We start from the raw sequence: 20,122 nt of genomic DNA, 5'->3' as shown, positions 1-20,122 counted from the left end.
CCCTCACCTGTCAGTCTCAGTCCCAGCTAGCGTCTGTGATCTGTGGCTGGCTTCAAGCAACCACACAGGAGTGTGCAACCACACAGGAGTGTGCTGTGTGGCAGCGCTCAGTTCTGAGATCCAGTCCTGACAGAAACTGTACCCTGGTCCTTTCTTCTATCACCAAACAAAAACACTGCTTTGACTAGGGACCAGGACTAGGCCAAATTATATAAGAGACAGACAGACAGACAGACAGACAGACAGACAGACAGACAGACTTGAGAAATCAAGTGCCCTGTGAAGCTACAGCCAGTTTTGGACACAAATAGAAAGAGAGTAACAACGAGAATTAAGGGGACTGAGACAGCAGTGTCCTATGGCTGTCCTCTTTTTAAGCAATCTACGAAACAGAATCTTCATCTTCAGTCTGTAAGAATCATAGACATGAGCTGTATGATCCATACATGGCTCAACCATCCAAGGCCACAGTACCCCCTTAGAGGCGGTTAGACCCATGAAAAGGCTCCGTGGGCTTGCTCGGCAGCCAGGGTGGCTAGTAGATGCTGACGTGAGACGTCTCTGGGAGGCCCTGTGCTCCATGTTAACGATGAAGAAACCCAACAGTTCAATCAGTGGCCCTGAAACCACACACACAAAGCGGGGAGGAGATTTAAACCCAACCACCTCCTCACCTTTTGAAAACCATTGGAATTATTCCGGACCCTAAATGCATGTCAGTCCCCGGGGCTAAGTCATACAGACAGTGCACTGTTTTTACCACAGAGGTGTGCCTTGCCATCAACACTAAGGTCCACAGTTTATTTTACCTCTCTGGGGAAATTAATTTTGAAGATGAGCTGAGCTGAGCCAAGGGACAAAAATGGAAGTCCACAAACAAACAAAAGTACTGCTTACATACATGTCACATGGCACCTGCCCTCAGGTGGATGGCTCTTGGTCCTCACTAAGCACCTTAGCTGCAGACTCACCAAAGCCCTAACGAGAGGCATTTCTAAAGTGGGGACTCGCCAGCAGTTGGACCAGCTCCTCGGCTGCCCACATACCAAGTTAGTGGATGAGGCACCTTTAGCTTCTCAGTGTCCGTGTGACGTGGATTGGCCTCCGGTCCCAGCTGCAGATTTGTGTGGCTCCCCTGACCTGTTCTGTTTTCTTTTTATAAAAAAACCATTTCTCAGTTTCCAGTGGCATCCATCCCTAAGGAAAATGTAATTTTAGTAAAAAGTGTTCTCATTTAGAAAAAAGCCAAACACAGGAGGTTCATCCAAACTAAAAACAAGGCAAACCAAGCTCCCTGCTCTTGGACAAATGTTACTTTGGTACCGACCGATCCACACTAGCGTCATAGTGATACCGAATGGCCCTGAGTGGCTGGTGTTTAGAAAGAATTCCCAAGAGAGAAAAGAGCTCTCCAGAAGAAGGTCCCATTAAAGTTGGCATTTTGATAAGACTCCGAGCCATGGCCAAAGGTGGAATGTCACACAGAAACCACAAGTAAAGCCTTGGGCCAGAACCTCCCCACCTGGACGCCAAGGGCATGACTAAGTTCCTGCCACTACGACAAGGGACCCAGTTTCCACCCTCACCCCTGGGACACTGACTTCCACGCCCCACATCTCCGACCTGGCAGCCTGAAGCAGCAGAGGCAAGGCGGAGGATGTGACCACAGTAGCCGCCATCCGAGTGGATGAGGAATATTCATAGACGTGACTTGCAGATAACGTATGGATGTCTTAGAAACGTCTGAGTTGGGAAGGGTCTTCTGTCATGTTTCCCACCCAGTCACCACAGGATCTCCCTCTGAGAGCATCCCCCACAATTCCCTCGGCAGAGTGAACTCTTTAAATCAAAAAGTCTTCTTGTAGCCGGGCGGTGGTGGCGCACGCCTTTAATCCCAGCACTCGGGAGGCAGAGCCAGGCAGATCTCTGTGAGTTCGAGGCCAGCCTGGGCTACCAAGTGAGTTCCAGGAGAGGCACAAAGCTACACAGAGAAACCCTGTCTCAAAAAACCAAAAAAAAAAAAAAGTCTTCTTGTAAAAACATGGCTGGTAAACCTAAAGCCTACTGCCTTTCTCTGGAGAGGCGCAGAAAAAGGCTTTTTCTTTCTGCCTCCTAGGGCACAGGCTGGCAAGCTACTGCTCCTGTTTTTATAAATAAAGTTTTATTAAAACACAGTCATACCCAGCAAAGTGGAATAGATTCTCCAACAGAGACCGTATGGCCTGTGGGCCTAAATCACCTATAGCTGACCTTCCACAGATATTGGATCCAGAACAAAAGTTTCCTCACGTGCCTGTGGTGAATTGCCTGTGTGTTTTATTTTCTCTGCCAGTCATCACTGACGCTTTGGTACATTTTAATACAAATGAATTGTCAGACATATGAATAGAAATAGAAAGAAATAAATAGAAAGTATGAGAATAAATCTTTTTAATATTAGATAGGACCAGCACAAAATTGCCTTCTAATTAAAAAAAAAAGTAGGATGGGTATTAGAAAATATAGAATGGAAAATAGGAAAGCAAGAAAACTGTACATATTTTAATGAGAGTGTGTCTGACAAATATGTATTATTATACTGGTAACTTTTGTTCTCCATCTGTATTAATAGCAGGAATCTAGCTCCCCATGTTAAATGACGTGTGTACACTGTGAACAAAACTGATATATAAGGTGTTTAATATATCTAAGCTCTATGTTTAAAATCTAATTAAGCTAATTGGTCACGGTACTCAAAAGGAACACAGACATCTAAAATCTTTCTTGCGTTGTTCTAATACCAGCCATCCTAAAGAAATTGGTCCTATGCTGAACAGCGGAATGAGGTTTGAGCATCATTTCAAAGCTTAAGCTATCCCTTCAAATAGCTACCATTCAAAATGAAGTTAAGTAGTACTGTATTTTCAAAGCTCATCCCTCGCCATTAGCCACATCCTACAATTAGGAGGCTACAGATTCATGCCATCTCTGTGTGAAACAGTGGGTCCCCTATGGTACTCTGTAGGTTGCGGCAGGTGCACTCAGGACCTGAGGTCCACTTCTGGCCTCCACTGGCACCAGACACATATGCAGTGCACATACATATGTGCAGACAAAACACTCATACACAAAAAGTAAAAATAAATAAATCATTTTTAAAAGGATAGAGTAACTACATTTTACACCATGCAATTTCAGCTTCTTCTCAAAACATCCTTCAGTCCCATGCTCCTTACTCCTTACCCAAAGTGCTACAGAAGAAAGTTGTTTAGATTTGATTTCTTTTCAGATTTTTGAATATTTATGCAAACAAAAAGGTATATTGGAGATAGGCCCGAGTCTTACATGAAACTCATTTGTTTTCACTTCTACTGTTATTCAGAAGTTACAACTGATTTTATGCAATGTATTCAGTAATTCTGTGCATAAAACAAAGTTTTCTCTTTTTTAATGTTTATTTTATTATTTTTTTAAAATTTTCTTTTTCTTGATGTCACACACACACACACACACACACACACACACACACACGTCGTCTTTCATATTGTGATGGAAAAAACCTATTCCTAAAGAGGGTACCCAGCTTAAGATCCTTGGGGCAGGACCTTATGCCATCTTTGTGTTTTAAAAGCATGAATTCTCCCTGTTTTTAATACTATGCTTAAAGCGGGCATGACCTGGGGGCATGCCTTCAGAGATCCCTCCCTCAGCTGCTTCCTTAGTTACAAAACCCTCTCGGCATCCAGCACAGTTAGCCACCTCCTTCACAACGGCATCCTAACAGACTTGCTGAACTTCTGATGTGGTGGGTCCATAGTGTTTGTGTAGAGTACTAAACCATTGTGACCGGAGAAATAGAGTCAGTTTGAGGTGTATTTTTCTCTATAAACGTGTTCAACTCCCTAGATCTCCATTTCACAGTTCTATAGAAACACAGACTATTTGTTTCTAGTCCAAAAGGAAAGGACCAACCAATGAAATCTGATCATCTCTTAAACAATCAGTATACCACAAGTCCTACTAAGAAGTCTGCCCTGTACCTGATACTTTATTTCTTTTTTTTTTTTTTTTTGGTTTTTCGAGACAGGGTTTCTCTGTGTAGCTTTGCACCTTTCCTGGGACTCACTTGGTAGTCCAGGCTGGCCTCGAACTCACAGAGATCCGCCTGGCTCTGCCTCCCGAGTGCTGGGATTAAAGGCGTGCGCCACCACCGCCCGGCACCTGATACTTTATTTCATCCCAAGCTTATGAAGGAAACTTAAACTTTGAAACAATGGGTTGAGTTGGTTTTTTTTTACACATTTTTAGGTCAGGCTTTGTGGCACACTGTTAAATAAATTTGTGAATTCAAGCGCAACATTGTTTAGAAATGAACAGACTAAACCAGACTACAGGTTAAATATTCTTTATCCAAAATGATTGGACTGGCAGTGATTGATATTTAGATATTTCTGGAACCTTGATATTTGCATATGCATAATGCATGTTTTATATATTGTGTAATACATGTATATTATTATATAATATATGTAATATCTGTATTATATGGGGATGAAAACAAAATCTAAGCATGAAGTTAATTGTTATTTTATGAACATCTTCTGCATATGACCTTAAGGTAATTGTGCACAGTTTTAGTGTGTTTGCATTTTTTTTTTAACTACAACCCATTACACAAGCATCATGCTGGTGCTTGAAAATGTTTGGATTTTGGAGCATGTTAGAATTGAATTATTCGGATCAGGGATGCCCGATCTAGCCGAGCAGGAGCAGACGAGGATGTTGTTACAGCGTGATGTTTTGTGTGTTGGTGTAGTGTGGTTGCGTCTTCTCTGTCCTCACCCCGAGTCACCATCAGCAGTTTAAAAAATGCAGCGTGGGGTTGCTCATGATGGCTTTCCGCCCTGGGTGCTGAAGAGCAAAGGGCGCAGTTTTCATTTTGCTTGGCTTCGCTTTTCCCCCTTTGGCTCCGTTTGCTTGTTTTGGTTCAAAGAACTTAATTACCACAGAATATCCTCCTCCTGTCCTCTTTCTCAGGGAGTCTGCCATCTTGTCAGATGCCTTGGTTGGGCTGTGACTATTTCCTGTGGGCTAAGGCTGGGGTAGCAAGCAATTCGAGCCCCACAGAAGGGACCAGCTCTCTGGCTCCAGTCCTCGGAGCCTGGCTTGGCATCCTTTCTTAACCTAAATAAAGGAGACTTTATCCAGCTTGCATGTGGTTTTCTAGTGTTAGTAATGGGGTAGAGAGGGTAGTTGGAGCCAACATTAGACATTATGGTTTCTATTTTTAAATATCTGTATTTTCTTTAAAGGTAGTGGCTCACCTTCTCACAAGCTCCCAAGCTGTGCTGGGAAGCGCAGTAAGTTCATGGCGCCTTCTGCTTCAGCAGCTCCGAGGTCTGCTTGTTGCTCTTTTGTTTTCTTCCGTGATACCCATCATGAGAAGAACGAGACAGCATCGGAAGGCCTATTTTGAATTATCCTAGTTTCGTGTGCATAGTTTTAATTTTTCAATTTACTTCACCAAGATGTTACACAAATTTATTTTTTAAAAAAAAATCAAAGCTAAATCTTCCCGCTGTGGTGGAACCACCATGCAATGCTTGGAGGCACCTTTGGCTTTGTAGTTTTCTCCACCTCACCATGCTTGAGTATTCTGATGGAGTCCGACTCAGAGCCTGGCTTTGCACAGCGTAAGACTTCCGTGAGAGGAGTCCAGTGGTCGTCGCCTGTGAACCTGTGTTTTGCCTTGAAAACAATATATTGGGAGGTTAGGGGAGCTAAGGTGGATGTGAGACTAGTGAAAAGACAGACAAACAGTGGGACAGACGTTAAAAAGAACAAACTCAACTGCTGACTGCACAGCCTTGTTTAATTCCCTGAGGACAACCTATGAGTCGGGGCCTATTTTTAGCCTGACTTTAGAGGTAATGGAAAGTTACTGCAGAGGAGGTGAGGGGCTGGTGGTACCTCTGTCACTCAGAGCCAGGGCTTTTAGCCAGATGCCAAAGAAAGATAAGTCCACTGAACAACAAGAATTAAACAGTTCTTATGGGTGTGATGTTGGGGAGGATCTAAGTACGAGCAAATGGATGAACTCAGACCCTGTTCCTATCGATGGAGAGGGCAGACTCTCAGACTGGAGGCTTCTAAGCTGAGAAAATGGATCACGCTATGAGAAGCTGGTGAAATGGGGACACTCTAGAGATCAGGATTCTAGCCAGTTTTTTCCTGTAATGCATCCAGAGGGAGATGATGAGGGCCCAGACTAAGAAAATGAGAGCGAAGACACAAACCTGGAAATTGATATGAAAAACAGTTCCAAGTTGGGTCTTAGTGATGACCATGGTAAGGAGGGGGTGGGAGCCAACGTTTCCCTTCATTTGGGGAAGTAAAGAATTTCTGGGCCCAAGGGATACACAAAAACAGGGACACTGTTAGCCTCAGGGAATGCAGACTTCTGTGTGTCACAGGCTACAAGTTCCATCAAGGAACAGATAGGTCAGTGTGTGACATGCAGAATGCAAAACTTTGCAGCCACAGCAACTGGGAGGTGTGTGCAGCCTAAGGCGCTGTGATTCAAGTTCATTAAACACGAGGAGCCTGGTCGCCAGAGCGGCTGGGCTGGACTCTCTTCAAGGGCGAGCTTGAGATTGGTGCCGACTTGACTACTTTTCAGAGTTCAGCCTCTGATTTCACTGAATGCTATGACAAGAACCGGGGATTTTAGAGACTGAGGTGGGGAATGTCACCTTCGAGGGGTGATGAGGCTGAGGTTTGGAGAAGGAGAGCTGTAGATAGTGGTCTTTGAACTCAGTGGAGAGGAAGGAAGTGTCCCGCGTTGGTGGGACCGACTTGCTTTGGAAAGGATACTGGAGGTGGCTCCACTGTCTAGGCAGATGGTGCCTGCATACTCAGTAACCAGCAAGGACAAACTCCTCAGAAACAAAGAAAGGATTGGAAAATAAAATTATATGTCTTTATATAAAGTTTCTATATTTCACACATATAATTCATATTTCTACATGTGGTGATATATTGTGTCCCCCAATATATTGTGCATCCTAATAAACTTATCTGGGGTCAGAGGACAGAACAGCCACTAGACAGACATAGAGGCCAGAAAATGGTGGCACACACACCTTTAATCCTAGCCTTCTGGAGGCAGAGATCCATCCGGATTTCTGTGAGTTCAAGGCCACACTGGAAACAGCCAGGCATGATGACTCATGCCTTTAATCCCAGGAAGTGAGGGCAGAAAGCAGAAAGGTATATAAGGCGTGAAAACCAGGAACTAGAGCTGGTTAAGCTTTTAGGCTTTTGAGCAGCAGTTCAGCTGAGATCCATTTGAATGAGGACTCAAAGGCTTCCAGTCTGAGGAAACAGGATCAGCTGAGGAATTGGCCAGGTGAGGTTAGCTGTGGCTTGTTCCGCTTCTCTGATCCTCCAGCATTCACTCCAGTACCTGGCTCCAGGTTTGTTTTTATTAATAAGACCCTTTAAGATTCGTGCTACACCTACATACACGGGAAGACAGAGAGAGCAAGATGGGAGCACCATGCAGCCGGGATCTGTGGGTGTGAGCATTTTCCCTGTGTTTTGCAGGGTGACGACTCAGATGAGGAAGATTTGTGCATCAGCAACAAATGGACTTTCCAGAGAACCAGCCGCAGGTGGTCCCGTGTGGATGACCTGCACACCCTGTTCCCCGGGGCAGAAAGAAACGGGTCCCCAGGAGGCCCTAGGATGAGAAACACCACCAGCAGCGAGAGTGTGCTCACGGATCTGAGTGAGCCAGAGGTCTGCTCCATTCACAGCGAAAGCAGTGGGGGCAGCGACAGTCGCAGCCAGTCGGGGCATCACTGTGCCGACAGCACGCTGGTGCCGGAGGGCACCCCGGTTAGCGGCGGCCCCCCACAGTCTCCCCGAGACAGTCTCAGCTACCCTTTTCATCCCAAAAATGAGAAACCCGCCAGAACCAGGGCCAAGTCGTTTTTGAAACGCATGGATACCCTGCGAGCTAAGGGAGCCCACGGGAGGCATAAGGGGTCAGGGCGGACAGGTGGCCTGGTCATCAGTGGGCCTGTGCTGCAGCAGGAGCCAGAGTCCTTCAAGGCCATGCAGTACATCCAGATACCCAATGGATATGTGCAGACCTCGCCTCCAGCGGCCTGCAGGAAAGGGCCTCCGTGCGCCAGTAAGTCAAGTGGTGAGAGCAGCCCCTTGGAGAGCAGCAGCCGAGTGAGCACTCCGTGTATGAAGGAGCGCAAGTGCCACCATGAGGCCAACAAGCGTGGGGGCATGTACCTGGAGGACCTGGACGTGCTGGCAGGGACAGCGCTGCCAGATACAGGGGACCAAAACCACACACATGGGTTTCATTCCCAAGAGAACTTGGTGGTGCATATTCCCAAAGATCACAAACCAGGAACGTTCCCCAAGGCTCTTTCTATAGAAAGCCTCTCACCCACAGACAACAGCAATGAGGTTAACTGGAGGACCGGGGGCATCTCCCTGGGCAGACAACAGGGCCCGGGCATGAGGGAACCCAGGCTCATGGCATCCTGCCACAGAGCCAGCCGAGTCAGTATCTACGACAATGTCCCCGGCTCGCATCTGTATGCCAGCACAGGAGATCTGTTGGACTTGGAGAAAGATGGCCTCCTCCCACAGCTGGATGACATTTTGCAGCATGTCAACGGCATCCAAGAGGTGGTGGATGACTGGTCGAAAAATATCTTACCTGAACTGCAAAGTCACGATGCGTTGGCAGGGGAGCCTGGTTTATCCCCGTTTCCATCTCCCAATCAGATCACTTTAGATTTTGAAGGCAACTCCGTCTCGGAAGGTCGGACAACACCCAGTGATGTGGAAAGGGATGGGACTTCTCTGAATGAATCAGAGGCCACCGGGGTCAAAGAAAGAAGGGACTCTGGTGTGGGGGCCTCTCTGACCAGGCCAAACAGGTGGGTCACATGCTGTTATGAAGTTATGATTCTTCTGTTTTGTGGTGGCTGTGGAGTTTGTTATTGTTGTTTTTGTTTTTTTATTACTTTGTGTGTGTATGAGTGTTTACCTGCATGTATGCCTGTGTGTGCAGTACCCCGGGGGATCAGAAGAGGGCATTAGATCCCCTGGAACTAGAGTTGCAGATGGTTGTGAGCTGCCATGTGGGTGCTGGGAGCCGAGGCCAGGTCCTCTGCAGGAGCAGCGAGTGCTTTTAGCTGCTGACCCACCGACCTAGCCATTCTTTGGTTATTCCTTTAACACAGATGGATAAATTGTGCAACCACCTGGGGCTGTTCTAAACACACACAGGGTTAGGAATTATTTCAACGAAGTTGCTGTTTCTACAGACAGAGAGACTGAATCCATGTCAGTCCCACATTCATTTCTTTGTTTATCCTTTGTTTCAAACTTAATCTTGTTCCAAGAAAAATCTAAACAAGCGCTGTAGGTGGGGAATCAGACAGCTGGGGCCCAGCCCCTGCGCACGAGTTTTATGTTTAATTCTGTGAGATCTAAGGCATATTTGTGCTTGGTGCCTGATCTTTGCTGCTCACGTTCCTGCTCACACAGCACACAAAGCTGATGTGCAGAAGCACCCCAAGAAATGAACTGAGGGGATCCAGCTCCTGTCCCATAGCACTGTGTGTGTGTGCCACCAGGGTTCCCGATGAGGCAGAGATGTAATGTCGGACTCCGCGTATGTCATCTGTGCCTGTCACCTGCAGATGCCATCTCAGCCACAAGGGACAGTTAGGAGGCAGGCATAAAAGTAGGAAATGCTGTACCACCTCAGTGTTTGAGAATCTCGCCGGCAACATATTCTCTCTCTCTCTCTCTCTCTCTCTCTCTCTCTCTCTCTCTCTCTCTCTCTCTCCCCCCCCCTCTGTTTTATGACTCTCTCCTATCTCTGTCTCCATCTGTCTCTCTTTCATCTTTACTTTTTCTGTCTCTTTCTGTCTCACACATACAGCTGCACACATACGTGCACCTGACTTAGCTGCCCTGAACTTTGGAAGTAGATTTGAGAACAAGCAAACAAAGTTTGAAAAAAAAAAAAAAAAAGATGATATCACTTACTTAAATCCCACCATGAAATAATCAGTATGCCCTATTCTGGGTTTATACAACTTGTCAAATCCACAGCTCTGTCTTTGTTCCTTTTGCGCTGCGATGTTCTTGGCTCAGAAACTCCTGGGTAGCCATCAGCACCGAAGGGCTAGCCAGCTTGAGCTTCCCAGTTAGCACTGGGTGACTGGCAGCTCCGATCATCTCTGTTCCAGGCGACTACGATGGAGCAGCTTCCAGCTCTCACATCAGCCTCAGCCGTCTCCAGCCACCCCGCATATCAGCAGCCAGACAGCGGCCCAGCTGAACCTGCTCCAGCGCTTCTCACTGCTTCGCCTCACAGCCATCATGGAGAAGTACTCCATGTCCAGCAAGCACGGCTGGACCTGGTACGTAGCACGTTCACAGGGCATCACACGTTCAGAGCTAAGTGTGCAGTTACAGAAAAGCCTCCAGCGTTTATGCGCTGGTGTCTGGAGCACCTAGCGCTGTCTACATTTCCCTCTCCTGGAAACCACAGAGCATTCTGCTTGTCGCCTGCCCTGTGGGCAGCCGGGCGAGGCCCGATGAAGCACATGAGACGTTGCTTTATTTGTAGATCTCGGTCGGTTTCCAGGGAAGGGAGTCAGGTTCTGAGAAAGAAGCAAGGCCAGCAAAGAGTGATAAATTGTGAGCAGAGGAATTAGAAATAAACCTGCCACAAAATATTGCTGGCAGTTTGTGGAGAAACATCTGTCTTTGGTACCTTGTGGTCGGGTGCAGAACCCACCCCCTTACAGCATTGATTCACTCATTCTTCAAGTACATTTCTGCTTTCATTGGCAAGTAAAAATGAGATTTTGCGGTATACCTTTGGAATTAAGGAGCTGATAAAAATCAATAGTGTATGCAGACTTACTGTGGATGAATAGTGAGTGAATGTGAAAAACAGAAAGCATTATGTCGTATAGTATGTATAGAAGAATCAATATTGTGTTTATAAAGATGTTTTCAAAGCTTGTAAATTGTGTGACCAAATCAATATATGCATGTGTGTTAAAATTCCCTTTAAAACGTAGAGCTGGCTCTAGAAAGCCAAAGACATAGCCAAGAAACTATGGGTCATCTTTTTCCCTCTTCAGTTTCTTCAACCCCAACCAGATTTATTCTTCCTCTTGTAAGTGTCACATACATTCTGTTTTGTTCCGCTGGGGAGTTTTAAGTGTTCGCCACATGGGAGCTCTTTCAATCACAATCAAACTGGAACACTGCCCACCACTCCCGACTAGGAAACAGAGCTACAGAGACAATTTGCTAATGTGAATCGCAGAATCTGTTTAACAGAATTGACACACGGGCAAGGCCCGCACGGTGATTGATGTAGAGAAGGTTGCATTCTGCCTTTGCCTCTGAGGTATTCCAACCGGAGCCTGGCCTCCCTCTCGCTTGCCTCCACAGCCTCTCCGCACGGTGCGCCCCCGGGGCCTTGCATGACCTGGTTTCTGTGAATTCCAGGTCCGTTCCAAAGTTCATGAAGAGGACGAAGGTTCCTGACTACAAAGACAAGGCTGTCTTCGGTGTCCCTCTCATAGTCCACGTCCAGAGAACGGGACAGCCTCTGCCTCAGAGCATTCAACAAGCACTGAGGTATCTGCGTAGCAGCTGTCTGGATCAGGTAGAGTGGTAAATCCCAAACATGGGCTTGCGGGGAGGGGATGGCAGCCTGAGTCTGGCCTATCCAGTACAAGGCATACCTCACCAAGAGTAAACCTTGGTTTAATATGGCCAGGCTTAACCCCGGTCTAGCTTTGGACAGTGTTCCCTCCTTGGCTACTTGAGTGACAGCCTGTGTGATCAAAGGGAGTCGGTGTTAATAACTTGTGTCTATAATTTCTGATTTACACTCCCTTGAAACTGGGAAGCAGGCTGTGGACTGCACTACATTTTAAATCACTGTCCCAGTGCTGTTATTCACTCCACAGCATTCTTTCATCACTGTTAGATGGTTTCTGGAAGAAGAAGAAAAAGAAAAGGAAAAGAATTTAGTTTTGTGTCTCCCTTTATTAACTTCTCAGAGCAGCACAGTGAGCAGAACAGATTTGTTTACACTTTTTTCACAATTCACAAGTAAAATGAGAACGCCATATCAGCCGAATCAAACAGCCCCTTGCCAGAGAGCTGATGGCAAAGGGCACGGCAAGGAAATACTCATCAGATCGGTGTCTGCCTCCAGGAAAGTTTGAGGACCATCATAATGGTGGGCTCTGACCAAGCACAGAATGAGATCCATCCCATAATTTACAAAGCTCCTCCAAATTACCATCCATTCTCTCTTTCACACTCGGCCCCAAATAAAAGCCACACTCAGGTTTCCCAGACTGCCCCCCTTTGGGCAGCGTGCTTCCAGAATTCTGGAGCAGCCTTCGTTCAACACACGCATTAACGGTGCAGGAAACCCCACAGCAGCCTTCTCTGTTGGGTTTTGTTGATTTACCCTTTGGCTCACTGGGCAGGAAGGGGCTTTTTCCCATTGGGCTTGGCTGTGACGCTGCCCCCGCAACTACAACCCTCATTGATAAATCCACTGTCAAGATTTTGTTGACGGCGTTGGCCATTATGTCATGTAGTGCCCGTTCTGTGAGAATTAAAGGAAGAGCCCCCTCGCCCCTGGCTTCAGTACTTGAGAACCATGTGTTTCTTTTGGCCCACTGGCCTGTGTTTTGTATTGTAAACTCCAAATCCATCTAACTGGGTGTGTTTTCCTCTCTGTACTGCCTGCTGGAAAGCTCAGAGCCAAATGCATATTCTGCCTGTCGTAATTGTTGGTACCTCTTCTGGGTACAAATTCCTTGCAACCTCATTCCCAGCTCCAGTTACACTTTTTAATTTTTATTTTCCCTTTGTTGTAATTTTCCTTTCTAATATCTTTCAATGAACCTTGTGTAGATCATTATAAGTCATGCTCTTTCTTGAACCAGTTTGGATATAAATAAATGAATTGTAATGCTACTAGATAGAAAACACACCCCATCCCACCCCCATCCCATGGATTCTTAATGATGTCTGCACTGGAATCACCCCTATGGTTGGTCTCCCTTCTGAAGCCAACACTATGGAGAGAAAATAAAGTCATAGGAAGAAAGGAAAATGGGGATACAGACCTCTTCAGCCCTACTACTGGCTTCTCCCAGTATCAGTCTCAAAGAATCCCATGCTGGGAAAAAATGTGTGTAGAGCTTTGTTGGAAGAAGTCCCTGTCAAGGACATAGACACTGATGAGCAATGTAGCCCGACTGGGAAGGGAGAGCTTCCCTTGGGTCAGTCACAAGAGAGCAGCTGTAAGATGTCTGAAGGGAGGGAGCTACTGTCCACCTTAACTCTGCAATGGCCCTGCCTTGTGTATGGCCTTCCCTTAGCATGTCACACATAGGGGAGCACATAGACAGTGAATGACCTTCCCTTTGCCTGTCACACATTGAATGGAGCACATAGACAGTTCCTCCATGTGGCAGAGAGGTGACAGAAGAGCAGAAACAAGGAGAGCTAGAGAAGCAGGAAGAAGCCAAGAGAATCATGTAAAGTTTAGCGGCAGGAAGGCAACCTTGGTGGGCTGGAGCCAAGGGGCACCACAAAGCCACACATTGCAACAGAGCTCACGAGGGAGGTTTACTGGGGGAGGTGCAGAGGCGCCCTCTGAGGGAGAGAGGGAAAGAGAGAGGGCCGGAAGGGCCTGCCTTTTATAAGGGGGTGTAGCGCATGCGCCTTGGGAGAATGCTCCACTTGGTTGCGGCAGCAACAGTGCCATGTCTTGCCTGCCACTGCTGATGCCTGCTAGGTCCCTGAGATCAGGCCAGTGTAGATGCCGAAATGCTAACAAATGGGGCAGAGGGGGGAGGCTGCCCTGGAGATCTAGTGCACATGGAAGCTGATGAACCTGAAGAGCAGGAGGTAGGGCTAGGAGGGGAAAGGAAGCAGATGCTCTTTCTTTGCCACTGGTATCTCACTGGACTGAAAAGATTCGCTTCTGTCCAAGACCTTGCATTCTCAGCCCAGGATTGTGGAAGACCAGAATGCCCTCAGACATCTTTCCTGTAAGCCACATTCTATGGGAACCATCCTCTGAGACTGCCTTGAGGCTCTGGCGTTGGGCACAGAGTGGGAGGCCACCCGCAGTGGATGGGGTCCCTTCCCGAAGGCTAAACATTCACCTGGAATATCCGCCCTCCTCGGAGGGCTGTCGAGGCGCAGAACCCCGACACCCTGCCAGCCCTTTGCTTCTCTCATCCCTGTGCAGTGCAGTTTATGAATGAGGAAGTGCAGTGCGTCCGTTTTCACCCTTTTGATGGCTGCAGGTGAAACGAAGAGGGTCAGCCTTCAGCTGCCAGCCATTTGTATTCACACACCGTAGCCTGTGAGACTAGCCTTGCTCTGTTGTGTGAGCTTTTGCACGCGGCCGTCCTAAATCACCCATCAGCTGCAACACAGGTTAGCCCTGGCTCCTACATCGCACCACTGCCCATCACACACTCTACTTATGACTCTCTTTCTGAATAAAGCCAACCTTTCTTCATTAGCTGAGCCCATTTCTAAAAAAGAGGAAATGGAAGTCCTGATAAACATCATTAAGCCCTGCGAGGATTAGCATAAACAGGATGCCAGGGAGGAGATTTAAGACTATTTAGATGAATTTGAATTCTAATGCAGCACTCAACGCCCAGCCACTCCTTCTAATGGAGCCACAAGATTTAAAAGCCTAATAATTCTGGGAAGACACTTCACTTTCAGGGAAGTGTTCTCTACCCTGCGGTCTGCTCATCACGTTGTCAGCTGACTACCTGAGACCCAATGAAGGATGATCCGGGACCTTCTGTATAAACTACTCCTGGAGCCCTGGCTTTTAGGTAGCTGGGTTTAGGAACTGAAAACAAGAGAAAAAAATGAATGAAAGAAACCCAAAGGGACGCTCGCCATTCGTCCTTCTGTCAGTGAGGGAGGGGCTCTCAGGCAGGAGAGGTGCTGGAGCAGTGGGTTTCTCACAGCGGAGCACCAGCTACCTCCTAACGACACTATTGGAGGTATGTTGAAGGCAAGTGAAGAGCAATCCTGCTGTGTGATTTCTGGAACCCAGTACAAAACGAAAATGGAGGATTCCTCGTTCTGTTTTTCTTTATTTTTTAAAAGATTTAGTCATTTGTATCTTATATTATATGACTGTTTTGCCTGTGTGTGTGTATGTGCACCATCCTGATGTCCACTCAGGCCAGAAGAGGGAGTCAGCTCCCCTGGAACAGATGGTTGAGAGCCTCTGTGTGGGTGCTGGGAACTGAACCCAGGTCCTCTGCAAGAACAGCCAGTGCTCTAACCGCTGAGCCATCTCTCCAGGCCCCTCCTTGTTCACAAACTTTTGAGAATGTCAAAACTGACAACAGAGCCTTCAACAGGCTGTGGGTCCCTGTACAACTACGCAGGTTGCCCACCCACTTGTGACAGACATAGCAGTAACCGGGACACATGTCACCCTCCTTGGATCTCTCTCATAAGGATCTGGAAGACCTGGTTTACCTCTCCTTGGAAGGAATGTGGAGAGTGTTCTTAAAACAACAACAACAACAAAACCACTTTCTGTTCTTTACTTAGAACACAGCATCTTAGGTCCAAAATGCAATTTTATCATTGCATTGGAAGCTGTTGGCAATTAGCTTTCCTTCACAGGTCCTTCACAGATAGGAGATGCCCCTCCCTTGGCTCAGAGCTACCACACCTTCGGGAGGACAGCCTTCTTACCTTGTCTAGGTCCTGCTGACTGCAACTAACAGAAACCCCAGTCCTCAGACATCAGGGAATTCACCACCTCATTCACTTAGAAAAGTAAGAGTCAGACAACAGAAATTCCTAGGTTTCTTCATTCCTCAGCTCACTGGTGTCTTCTTAAAGACTGCATTTTTTGGACCATTCTTAGCTACTGTACCTAGAATCCAAACCGGGTTTTGTTTTTTGTTTTTTTGTTTTTTTTTTCTTTTTCTTTTTTTTTCTGAGCCACTTTGCCTTTACTAAGAGTAGAAAGCAATTTTTCTTCTAGGCTTCCAACACAACCCACAGAACCCAGGGATATTTCCCACATCCTCTGGGAGGTGAGGACAGAGGAGGAGGTTTCTGTCAGAATCTGAAGCAGAATGAATCAATCCCCTATGACTCTCCAGACAGCCTGCGAGCTCGGAGTTAGAAGGGGCACTTCGGAGCCCGCAGCTAGAGAGCCCTGGACAGATTGGAAATAATTGAAATCACCGTGTTTTCCAAAACAAGAAACTTGGGAACCAAACAATGCAAAGAAGCATCCAGGACGTACATGTGTGCAGATTCCCAAGGGGCCATGAGATGCAGTCGGCCAAAGGGCTGGACTGGGCAGTAGCTACACAAGCACTCCTTTTATAGACCCTGATCGATGCTGCTCTGCTTGAGGGGAAAAAATTAAACGAGGACAAACAGTTGTGAGTCACACTTAAGGACACTTCCTCAGGGCACTGTGACCTGTGAAGACCAGTGTAGTTAGTACAGCTTTGAGATGTACACAGTTCAGAGCCTCCTTCCAAAATTACACAGACTCAGGGATGTAAGGAAATCGAAGATGGATCTCACGTCAATAAGCCCCTGCTACCTATCTTTATCTCTTTTTTTTGTTACTAACAATGCATGCTTTCTTCCTGTGCACTGTGATGCAATTTGAAATACTTGCCAGACCAGGAAAAATAAATGTTCTCTAGATTTCATTGCAGAGAACCATCCAAATATAGCTAAAGATGGCATTTTCTAGACACTGCAAACTTGGAACAAAGCAACTAGCACATTAAATAGCAATCTGCCTGAATATCTTGATCTGTGGAATTCGGTGATAAGCCCTGGAATGCAAAGAGCTATACCTAAGAATTCCGTTCTTATGACCAGAGAATGTAGCAATGTTTAATTTCTCCTGTGATCATGCAGCTGACATGTACAAACTCTCTAACAATGGCTTGGAATTTTCCCATCGTTCCTGTAGTATAATAGTAATAATAATACTGTTGCTTTCATTTATAGCAACAAACAAGAGACACCAGAGTTAGTATGACAACTATATTCATGTGTTTCTCCAGATATCTAGGTTAGAATAATGGCCGATCCCACTTGCCACTGATTATCTGTCCAGCCTCTCAGGAACATTCCACCTTGCTCTCAAAGAAGTGAGCTAATCTGTATGCCACTGGGGAGTAAGGAGAATGGCAAGCAGAAACTGAAAGGCTGGGTGTTGAGAATTCAGTGCTCATGTATCTAAGCCAAGGAAAGCTCGGCTGTGATTTGGATAGGGCAAGTCCGGGGTAGAGGGCTCCTAGAGGTGACTGAACTTTATCTTCCAGATTCCTCTCGGGATCTTCATTGTACCATAAGGGCTCTGCTCACCTCACTTGTCCCTCTTAAGGTCCTTATATTTTTGGTATCTTATTGCTAATTGTTGCAAGCAAGAAGGTAGGCATGCAGAGTTAGTATTACAAAAATTGGATTTTATTATGCTAAGGATCATCATACTAGGTTCACACTCTAAATTCCTAACTACGGTCCTCAAGGCCGCTCACCTGTATTTCTGTGTGTCTTACCTTAGCTGAAGGTCAGGTCCAGTCTCTAACAGAAGTCTCTAATTCGCGGGTCCAGATCCTGGGGGAGACTCTCCAGGAGCAGAGACAAGGTAGTGTCTCTCCAGATGTGCAGAGCAGAACATTGCTCTTGGTCTCTGTTTATAGACCGTCCAGTGGTTGTCATGGGGTTCTAGGACTGTCTGGTTGTCTTGAGTGAGTGATGTCACTGGGTTCTAGTTATCAGGTGCAGCCTTGGGTGTAGTGGGTTTCCTGACTAGGCTGTTTTTACATGTCTAAAAGGCATTTTTTTTTACTATGCTCATACACTATGTTTATCAGGCAGCAAGGGGTCTAAGTGCTAAAGATGAAAGGCTGTGATGGGGTGTAAGAAATGGGTCTGGGGTCTCAAGAAAACAGCCTCATAATCCATAGTCTTTAGCCAAGGAGAAAATAAAAATTACTTCTGCAGAAGGGTACACAACTGTACGTAAGTGTGCACGCACAGCTGGCAGTGGTCCTGCCTCACTCTGAGTGCAGAGCTCAGCCTCACATTTTCATGCAGTCGGCTGATTTAAATCAACGGAGTTGATGAGCAGAACATAATTTCGAGCATTAAGTACAACCTGGAGCACATATTTAATTCCATGAAATGCTGAACCTGGAGGAACTGGAATTTCTACCAAGTATTTCATACTTTTTTTAAAATAGAGTTTTTTCTTACTTACCATCCGTTTCTTTTACATTCCTCATATGATACTATCTACAAAAAGCCACCCAGGAAGGAGTCGTGCCCACCCCCAACTGATCATGTAAAGTTTCAGGCATAATGTGAGGAACACACATCACAGGTGCTGAGTATTTCAAAGAAAGAAAATCAAATGAGGTACTCAGAATATGTGCTTCTAATATTTTGTTTTAGAAGCCTTTTCCTCAGAGACTCACCCCCAAAGGGATATGCCTGTGTCTCTGAGATGCTGCCATTCTCCAAGCACATCATTTTGACTAAACCTCCCATCAAAACAAACAACAAAAAAAAAAACTATTTCAAAATTTCCCCACAAAAGTTCAAATGTTAAAGGAGAGAGAATTTTTTTCTTTCTCTGCTCACTAATGACTTGTAGTATAAGAATGCCTTGTATGGATACTTGTTGAAAAAAACGAGTAAAATTACACTCTGCTGTTCTAAGAGTTTACAATTCGGAAAGTTCATCCACATGTGTTTGGACATTGAGGCTCCAGCTCTGTGGGGTGGGATATTATCCATGTCTTTATTTGATAGGAGAGGGAGTCAGTGTTTGACTATTACCTAACGTAGCTATACTGGAAATTCAGGATTGTGGAGATAGGGTGGAGTCCCAGCTTATCCAGCCTGGCCCCAGGCCTCCTCTGCACATCTAGGATTCCTACCCTGAGGAGGAAGTTGTGAGGAAAAAGGAGACTTGGCTTACACATCCCTGTGACTCATTTCAGGTGGGTCTTTTCCGCAAGTCGGGAGTGAAGTCTCGAATCCATGCTCTGCGTCAAATGAACGAGAACTTCCCTGAGAACGTGAGCTACGAAGACCAGTCTGCGTATGATGTAGCAGACATGGTAAAGCAGTTCTTCCGGGACCTCCCCGAGCCCCTGTTCACCAACAAGCTCAGCGAGACCTTCCTCCACATCTATCAGTGTAAGTAGCAATGACACAGTGTGCCCAACCATCAAAAGGGTGGAATTTTAAAGACTTATTTATTATGTATGCGTGTGTCTACATGAGTGTATGTGTACCACAAGCATGCAGTGCCCATGGAGGCCAGAAGAGGGTGTCAAATACCCTGGAACTGGAGTTACAGATGGTTGTCAGCCACCATGTGGGTGCTGGGAACTGAACCCAGCTCCTCTGTGAAAACAGTCAGCATTTTAGCTGCAGAGCCATATCTCCAGCCCTGCAAAAGACTTTTAATTATACAAGTAATTCATGGATCTGTGAAGAAGTATATAAAAGTTATAATCCTACCTCTTCAGAAATAGCCTTTGCTCAGTTTGCTGGCACAGCCGTATCTGACTGGAATGGCAGAAGTTATAAAGCCAGCACAGCTGCTTGACAAAGATCCAGCAGAGCTGAGCCTCATGATGGCCGCCTTTGGTTTTCATCTCCACCTATTACATACTTGGGGCACTTTTAATATTTGTACAATTTGGGGATATTGGATTGATGGAAAATTCCTTATGAATCATTTATGCCTTCTCCCAGGAATGTTGCTTCTAAGCTTCCCTAGGACAGTCCTGAACATACTGCCCCTCCTGCTTTGAGGGAGATATCCTTATCTACTTGAAGGTCTTCCTTACGCCTTGGAGGTTGTGACACATAAAGAAGCCAGAGGTCTCTTCATGAGGCTATGAGACATTCTTGAAACATCTGTCCCTGTACTTTCACAGGAATAAGCTATTCAAAACAAACTCAAAAAGGTCAACAAGATCCGGTGGGCTAGAGGAGTTGGCCA

General features: G+C 46.2%; 1 protein-coding gene across 1 annotated transcript in view; it reads left to right on the top strand.

Annotated features, from left to right (window-relative positions):
* The window catches only part of Stard13 (StAR related lipid transfer domain containing 13), a 170,113-nt gene that overhangs the window by 135,226 nt on the left and 14,765 nt on the right, over nt 1–20,122 (top strand). The window contains exons 5-8 of the mRNA XM_059249337.1: nt 7,585–8,945; nt 10,269–10,442; nt 11,548–11,707; nt 19,110–19,308. Of these exons, the coding sequence (XP_059105320.1) occupies nt 7,585–8,945; nt 10,269–10,442; nt 11,548–11,707; nt 19,110–19,308 (1,894 nt within the window). The remainder of the gene's footprint in view (nt 1–7,584; nt 8,946–10,268; nt 10,443–11,547; nt 11,708–19,109; nt 19,309–20,122) is intronic.

Source organism: Peromyscus eremicus, chromosome 23 (genome assembly GCF_949786415.1).
Source record: "Peromyscus eremicus chromosome 23, PerEre_H2_v1, whole genome shotgun sequence".
In the NCBI taxonomy this organism is placed as follows: domain Eukaryota; kingdom Metazoa; phylum Chordata; class Mammalia; order Rodentia; family Cricetidae; genus Peromyscus; species Peromyscus eremicus.
The sequence above is the reverse complement of the archived record's forward strand: the minus strand, read 5'-3'. Positions and strand labels throughout refer to the sequence as shown.